The following is a 9,014-nucleotide window of genomic DNA, read 5'->3' on the forward strand; positions in this document are numbered from 1 at the left end:
TCTAGACAGGTGGAATACATCATGTGTGCAAGTGAACCTGGAAGAATTGATGCTGTTTTGCAGGCAAAGCTGTGCATTAAAAGTTTATCTTTAAAAGTTTATTGGAATGCAGCAATAGACATGTTGTATTTAATGTTATGATTGTGGTTTTGGAAGATTAGAAAACTAATAAAATTCAAAAACAGTGGTAACACATGTATTAAACAAAACTGTTTATTTGGACAACACAATTTCCAGTAACTTTCTGTATTAGGCTAAGTTCACATTTCCGTTGTTTTGCATCAGTCACAATCCGTAGCCTAGTGGAATTACGGTATCCTGTAAAATATATTGCAGGAATCCTGTTTTTCCCCATAGACTTCTATTAGTGACGGATTGTGACTGATGATGATGCGTTGCATCCGCTGCGTCGCGGTCAGTCGTTTTTTAACTGACCGCCGGGCGGGAGCAACGCAGCCTGTAACGTTTTTTGAGCAGCGCGATCCGTAGGATTTTGCTGCGCATGCGCTCTCTGGCTCCCTGCCCCCGTAACCAGGATACACATCGGATAACCAAGCAATGCGCTTTGGTTAGTTACCCGATATTTTCAGTGGTTACGGGTGCAGGGAGCCCGCGCTAAGCGGTGTATGCTGGTAACCAAGATAAATATCAGGTAACCAAGCAAAAAGTGCTTTGCTTTTAGTTACCCGATATTTACCCTGGATACAGTGTGCAAGGAGGCCGACACTTACCCACTCCGCTCCGCCCCCTCCCGCACTCCGCATGTGTACACTCACACACTCACTTGTCCCCAGCCCTGCAGTCACTGCGGCACTGACGTCTTCAGCTACACGGCCCCGCTCGGCTCCACCCGATCGCGCTCCGCCCTCTTCCGCCGCACTCCGCATGTACACACGCATGTAGACACACACACACACACACACTCACCTGTCCCCAGCCATGCAGACCGCAGCACTGACGTCCTCAGCCCCGCCCCCGAACTCCGCCCCCCGCACACAAAGGAGTCCGACAATGAAATTCTTTTCTTTGTCATCCGTTGTTATCCATTGTACAACGCATCAGTCACATGCGTCAAGCAACGCATGTGACTGATGTAAAACAACGGAAATGTGAACTTAGCCTTATACGGATGTTTATTAAAATGTTTTACATTTAACCCTAGAACGTGCAAGCATAACAATCTACCATAGAAAACAAATGACCTAGCAGGCCTGCGAGGCCCCAGGTATGCATTCTAGGGTTAAAGAGCTTGTGCCCTACTTTAACACTGACGGTTTATTCTCAGGATACATCATTAATGTCTGATCGGCTAGAGAAAAAGACTGATGGCACTCCAAAAACTGAAATGTAAACAGGTGCATAACTGACCCTGACCATAAAATGACAAAAAAGACACAGTTGCACTCTGAAATGCTAAAGCATGAAAAGAATGAATGTAAGAATATAGATATGCATTACTGCTAAGGAAAATCTAAGAAAACATTGAGATATTTAGCATACAAAATCGCCATTTTTATATCTGCCCAGTAGCCACATCAAGGCATACCTCATGTACTGGGTACCTACTCTGAACTGAAGCCTCTATATTGGTTTAAAAACCTCCATGTGTATGGGCAAGTAGGAAGCTGCTATAGAGAGTAAAATCCCCTGTGGCTAGTGGGGGAGTGGTGCACGATCAGAAGGCATGACCCCATTAATCTTGACAAAAAGACTGACGGCACTCCCAAAATTACAATGTGAACAGGTGCATAACTGAACATGACATAAAATGACAAAAAAGAGACAGTTGCACTCTGAAATGTTAAACCATGAAAACCATGAATGTAAGAATATAAATATGCATTATTTCTAAAGGAAATGTAAGAAAAAATTGAGGTATTTAGCATACAAAAATGACCATTTTTATATCTTCCCAGTAGCCATGTCACATCTGATCGGCTCGGGCATGACACCTGGCATCCCTGTCGATTAGCTATTCTCGGTGCCATCGGCGGTAGCCTAAGGGTGGAAATGTTGAGTTCCGGAGCTGCCCCATCTTTTGATATTGCACACCCGCCTCCTATTGATATGAATGGGAAGTGGATGTGCAGTACCCGGCCATGACCACTATCAGTTGACAAGGCAACTCCGGAACTGAGCATTTTCGGCCGCTGCCGACACCGACAACAGCTGATCAGCGGGAATGTCAACTGATCAGACGTTGATCACCTATCCTAACAATAGGCCATCAATGAAAAAGTAGTGGACAACCCCTTTAAGCATTTTCATTGCACCTTTTAATGAAAAAGCTTCTTCATTGCCCCAATTATCTCTTGATTTTTGAGGCTGTAGATGATAGGATTTACCAGTGGAGTTATCACAGTGTACATTAAAGTCCGATATTTGTTTTCATCAAGCAGACGTTGAGAAGATGGCACTAGGTAAATTGCAATAAGAGTCCCATAATACGTGCATACGACAGCCAGATGCGAGCTGCAAGTCGAAAATGCTTTTTTGCGCCCGACCTCAGAAGAAATTTGGAGAATGGTGACGATGATACAAATATAAGATACAATAACAAGCAAAAATGGTACAAATATAAAGAAAAGCGATAAAGTAAAGTCATACCACGAGGCCAACGTTGTGTTTGAGGTCGAAAGTTCTAGGATTGGAGCTATGTCACAAAAGAAATGGTCAATGACATTGGATTCGCAGAACTGCAGCTGGTACAATAGTATCATTTCACTTGTTATTAGTATAAAGGCCACAAGCCAAGAAGAACAGACCAGCCGGAGGCAGTTTTCAGCATTCATAATAGTGGCATAACGTAAGGGATGGCAGATAGCTAAAAATCTGTCAAACGACATTCCGGTCAAGAGAAACGACTGCACAAATCCTGAGAAACAAAGAATGTAATACTGAAATATGCAATGTGAGACATGTATCTTCTCTGTTTTCTTCAGAATGACATTTAGCAGTGGAATTACAGCATTCGATGTGGACAGGATATCCGCAACGGACAGATTTTTTAAGAAAATGTACATAGGATGTTTAAGGTAGTGACTTACGGAAATGAGTAAGACAATGAGAAGATTCTCACTCACGATCACTACATAGACAAAGAGGAACAGAAGAAAAGATAAAATCTTGTAATCGTAGAAGCTGTAGAATCCGAGAAGAACAAACTCCGTGACCTTGGTCTGATTATTCCGGCACATGCTTTATACCACCATTGGGTTTTCTCAGCCTGCAGTATTGGAAAAGTGGCATTAGATATATCGGTTTACGTTCTTTGGTTCATATGATACATGCATTGTGGAAGTCGAAAAGCTTGGGACTATTTTCATTCACTTAAGTAAGACAATATCAGGCTCCGGTGGCATAACTAGAGTTAGATGGGCCCAGGTCCAAAATTTGGATCTGGGCCTCCCTATCCTCGCCCCCCTTGGGGTACAGGATAATTATGCTGGCTCTTTTCCTCAGCACCCAGCTTTCCCATACTCCGATATCCCAGTATAATATCTGATATTATAATGAATCTCATAGTCTTTAATATATTATAATGCAACCCCCCATTTTTATCCATATATATAATGCATCCCCCATAGTCCTTAATAGCATATAATGCATCTCATAGTCCTCCACATATTATAATACGCTCCCCATAGTCCTCGATATATTATAATACGCTCCCCATAGTCCTCCATATATTATAATATGCTCCCCAGAGTCCCCCATATATTATAATACACTCCCCATAGTCCTCCATATATTATAATACACTCCCCATAGTCCTCCATATATTATAATATGCTCCCCAGAGTCCCCCATATATTATAATACACTCCCCAGAGTCCCCCATATATTATAATACACTCCTCATAGTCCCCCATATATTATAATACACTCCCCATAGTCCTCCATATATTATAATACACTCCCATAGTCCTCCATATATTATAATACACTCCCCATAGTCCTCCATATATTATAATACACTCCCCATAATCATCCATATATTATAATACACTCCCCATAGTCCTCCATATATTATAATACACTCCCATAGTCCTCCATATATTATAATACACTCCCTATAGTCCTCCATATATTATAATACACTCCCATAGTCCTCCATATATTATAATACACTCCCATAGTCCTCCATATATTATAATACACTCCCCATAGTCCTCCATATATTATAATACACTCCCATAGTCCTCCATATATTATAATACACTCCCTATAGTCCTCCATATATTATAATACACTCCCATAGTCCTCCATATATTATAATACACTCCCTATAGTCCTCCATATATTATAATACACTCCTCATAGTCCTCCATATATTATAATACACTCCCTATAGTCCTCCATATATTATAATACACTCCCATAGTCCTCCATATATTATAATACACTCCCTATAGTCCTCCATATATTATAATACACTCCCATAGTCCTCCATATATTATAATACACTCCCTATAGTCCCCCATATATTATAATACACTCCCATAGTCCTCCATATATTATAATACACTCCCCATAGTCCTCCATATATTATAATACACTCCCATAGTCCTCCATATATTATAATACACTCCCTATAGTCCCCCATATATTATAATACACTCCCATAGTCCTCCATATATTATAATACACTCCCCATAGTCGTCCATATATTATAATATGCTCCCCATAGTCCTCCATATATTATAATGCACTCCCCATAGTCCTCCATATATTATAATACGCTCCCCATAGTCCTCCATATATTATAATACGCTCCCCATACTCCTCCATATATTATAATACACTCCCCATAGTCCTCCATCTATATATATAATTGCCTTATTCTGTCTGTCTGTCTGTCTGTCTTGCTCCAAAATTGTGTCCTTACGGTGACAAGCGTCTGATTGGCCGCTGCCTCGGCCTGGCCCCGCCCCCCCACGGATTGGTAGCTCGCCTCAGCCTGGCCCCGCCCCCCGCACGGATTGGCCGCTCGCCCCGGCCCTCCGCACGCATCGCTGCTCGTCCCAGCCCTCCGCTCGCATCGCCAGACATAACCTTGCGCTGCTGGTATCGTGACGGAGCCGGTGAACGCTGGTAACCATTATACACATCGGGTAACTAAGGTCCCTTAGTTACCCGATGTGTATCATAGTTACCAGTGTACACCGGCTCCCCAGCGGCCTTGCCCCGCCCCCCCCACGGATTGGTCGCTCGCCTCGGCCTGGCCCCACCCTCCGCATGGATTGGCCGCTCGCCCCGGCCCTCCGCACGCATTGCCAGACATTACCTTGCGCTGCTGGGATCGTGACGGAGCCGGTGAATGCTGGTAACCATTATACACATCGGGTAACTAAGGTCCCTTAGTTACCCGATGTGTATCATAGTTAACAGCATACACCGGCTCCGTCACGATCCCAGCAGCGCCAGACATAACCTTGCGCTGCTGGGATCGTGACGGAGCCGGTGAACGCTGGTAACCATTATACACATCGGGTAACTAAGGTCCCTTAGTTACCCGATGTGTATCATAGTTACCAGCGTACACCAGCTCCCGGTACACATGTGCAGGGAGCCGGCATTATACTCCTCTCCCCCCAGGACTACTCCTCCTATTATAGTCCTCCTATTATACTCCTCTCTGAGTATAATAGGAGAACTATTATAGCATGGGGGATGGAGCACGATGGGGAGTGCGCAGCATGGGGGATGGAGCACGATGGGGTGCGCAGCATGGGGGATGTAGCTCGATGGGGGGTGCGCAGCATGGGGGATGTAGCACGATGGGGGGTGCGCAGCATGGGGGATGGAGCACGATGGGGGGTGCGCAGCATGGGGGATGGAGCACGATGGGGAGTGCGCAGCATGGGGGATGGAGCACGATGGGGAGTGTGCAGCATGGGGGATGGAGCACGATGGGGGGTGCGCAGCATGGGGGATGAAGCACTATGGGGGGTGCGCAGCATGGGGGATGGAGCACGATGGGGGGTGCGCAGCATGGGGGATGGAGCACGATGGGGGGTGCGCATCATGGGGGATGGAGCACGATGGGGGGTGCGCAGCATGGGGGATGGAGCACGATGGGGGGTGCGCAGCATGGGGGATTGAGCACGATGGGGGGTGCGCAACATGGGGGATGTAGCACGATGGGGGGTGCGCAGCATGGGGGATGTAGCACGATGGGGAGTGCGCAGCATGGGGGATGTAGCACGATGGGGAGTGCGCAGCATGGGGGATGGAGCACGATGGGGACTGCGCAGCATGGGGGATGGAGCACGATGGGGAGTGTGCAGCATGGGGGATGGAGCACGATGGGGAGTTTGCAGCATGGGGGATGGAGCACGATGGGGGGTGCGCAGCATGGGGGATGGAGCACGATGGGGGGTGCGCAGCATGGGGGATGGAGCACGATGGGGAGTGCGCAGCATGGGGGATGGAGCACGATGGGGGTGCGCAGCATGGGGGATGTAGCACATTGGGGGGTGCGCAGCATGGGGGATGTAGCACGATGGGGAGTGCGCAGCATGGGAGATGGAGCACGATGGGGGGTGCGCATCATGGGGGATGGAGCACGATGGGGGGTGCGCAGCATGGGGGATGGAGCACGATGGGGGGTGCGCAGCATGGGGGATTGAGCACGATGGGGGGTGCGCAGCATGGGGGATGTAGCATGATGGGGGGTGCGCAGCATGGGGGATGTAGCACGATGGGGAGTGCGCAGCATGGGGGATGTAGCATGATGGGGAGTGCGCAGCATGGGGGATGGAGCACGATGGGGACTGCGCAGCATGGGGGATGGAGCACGATGGGGAGTGTGCAGCATGGGGGATGGAGCACGATGGGGAGTTTGCAGCATGGGTGATGGACCACGATGGGGGGTGCGCAGCATGGGGGATGGAGCACGATGGGAGGTGCGCAGCATGGGGGATGGAGCACGATGGGGAGTGCGCAGCATGGGGGATGGAGCACGATGGGGAGTGCGCAGCATGGGGGATGGAGCACGATGGGGGTGCGCAGCATGGGGGATGTAGCACGATGGGGGGTGCGCAGCATGGGGGATGTAGCACGATGGGGAGTGCGCAGCATGGGAGATGGAGCACGATGGGGGGTGCACAGCATGGGGGATGGAGCATGATGGGGAGTGCGCAGCATGGGGGATGGAGCACGATGGGGGGTGCGCAGCATGGGGTATGGAGCACGATGGGGGGTGCGCAGCATGGGGGATGGAGCACGATGGGGGGTGAGCAGCATAGGGGATGGAGCACGATGGGGGGTACGCAGCATGGGGGATGGAGCACGATGGGGAGTGCGCAGCATGGGGGATGGAGCACGATGGGGGGTGCGCAGCATGGGGGATGGAGCACGATGGGGGGTGCACACCTCCCCCCACTGCACAACACCACACACACACACTGGGAACCACAAACACCGCCCTACACAAACACCCAACACACAAACAGCGCGGCACACACAAATATACGCACATGCCGCACAACACACACATTGCACAAAACATACCTCCCACCAAAACACACACACACCCCACACCCACACAAACCGCGCAACACACACACACAGCACTCCACAAACAACGCAATACACACAACGCAACACACAAACAACACCGCTCTCAACCCCCGCCACACCCAGACAATACCCAGAACATGTACAGCGCCCTACACAAACACTTGGTAACTACACACAACAATATCTATATATATAACAAAAATCATACATTAACTACACAATACGTAAATTCTAGAATACCCGATGCGTAGAATCGGGCCACCTTCTAGTATATTATAATGCTCTCCCCATAGTCCTCCATATATTATAATGCACTCCCATAGTCCTCCATATATTATAATACCCTCCCCATAGTCCTCCATATATTATAATGCACTCCCATAGTTCCCCATATATTATAATACACTCCCCATAGTCCTTTATATATATTATAATGCACTCCCCATAGTCCTCCATATATTATAATACACTCCCCATAGTCCTCCATATATTATAATATGCTCCCCATAGTCCTCCATATATTATAATATGCTCCCCATAGTTCTCCATATAATGCACTCCCATAGTCCTCCATATAGTATAATCCACCTCATATTCCTCCATAAAGTATTTTGTATCCCCCATATAGTATTATGCGGCTCCCATTTACCATTATGCAGCCCACATATACCATTATACCCATATACATATACCATATATTCCTCCAAACAAGACCCATATCTTGTAATGCACCCCCATAGTTCTCTGGCCACCGTGATTAAATACATACTCACTTCTCTTCATTCCCTCGCTGCTCCGGGCTCCTCACCATGTCCACTGTTCTGCTGCTCTGCACATCTCAGCACAGCGCACAGTAGTGACACTCTGCTATGCTGACACATCAGAGCACAGACACAGCGGGAGAATGATGAGAGAGGGAGTGCGCTGCTCACTCTCACATCATTGCTGTCAATTGTATTGGCATCTGCGGTGCCGATACAATTGAAAGTGTGATCCTCGTGGGGGGTGGGGTGATTTCAGCGCTAGCACCGGGCCCCATAGCGGTCGCGTGGCCTGCCACCATTGGCTGTACGCCACTGGCTGAGGTACTCAAGCACCCTGAACCTTGAAGTCCGGTTACGATGGTAACCCTTGCAACCGCGATTGTTCTGCACCTGCCAGGACCTGAATTTGTGGATATGAATACATTGCTTCAACTCAACAGACCCCAACTTGTACATTTTTATAATTTGGCATCTTAGAATTAGCTCTACTCCTTACAAAATACCTTAAAAAATACTTATAAAGCAAAGAAGAAAAAGAAAATATCTGTTACTTTGTGAGTTTCAAGGGGGAATTTTTTTCAACAGCACAGAATAGTCTACAGATTTTCCACCACTCGCAGTTTGGCAGTGTCCAGTCCCATAATGATGTCCTGGGAAAGAGGCAGCTGACCTCTGCAGCCAATCACTGTATGCAGAAGGTAGGCGCTGCATCTTGTTATGAGAATG

The 9,014-nt window shown here is 47.9% G+C and overlaps 1 protein-coding gene across 1 annotated transcript; it reads right to left on the bottom strand.

Moving 5' to 3' along the window:
* Nucleotides 1–2,276: 2,276 nt before the first annotated feature.
* LOC142254321 (olfactory receptor 1S1-like) lies at nucleotides 2,277–3,197 on the bottom strand. The gene has a single exon (XM_075325367.1). It carries the CDS (start codon nucleotides 3,195–3,197, stop codon nucleotides 2,277–2,279), a length of 921 nt encoding a protein of 306 aa, XP_075181482.1.
* Nucleotides 3,198–9,014: the final 5,817 nt, after the last annotated feature.

The sequence above is a fragment of the Anomaloglossus baeobatrachus genome, chromosome 10 (assembly GCF_048569485.1).
Source record: "Anomaloglossus baeobatrachus isolate aAnoBae1 chromosome 10, aAnoBae1.hap1, whole genome shotgun sequence".
NCBI classification, from domain to species: domain Eukaryota; kingdom Metazoa; phylum Chordata; class Amphibia; order Anura; family Aromobatidae; genus Anomaloglossus; species Anomaloglossus baeobatrachus.

What these genes read in the sequence shown, in the direction of transcription:
- LOC142254321 (XM_075325367.1), bottom strand. Translation starts at nt 3,197, where the DNA reads ATGTGCCGGAATAATCAGACCAAGGTCACGGAGTTTGTTCTTCTCGGA.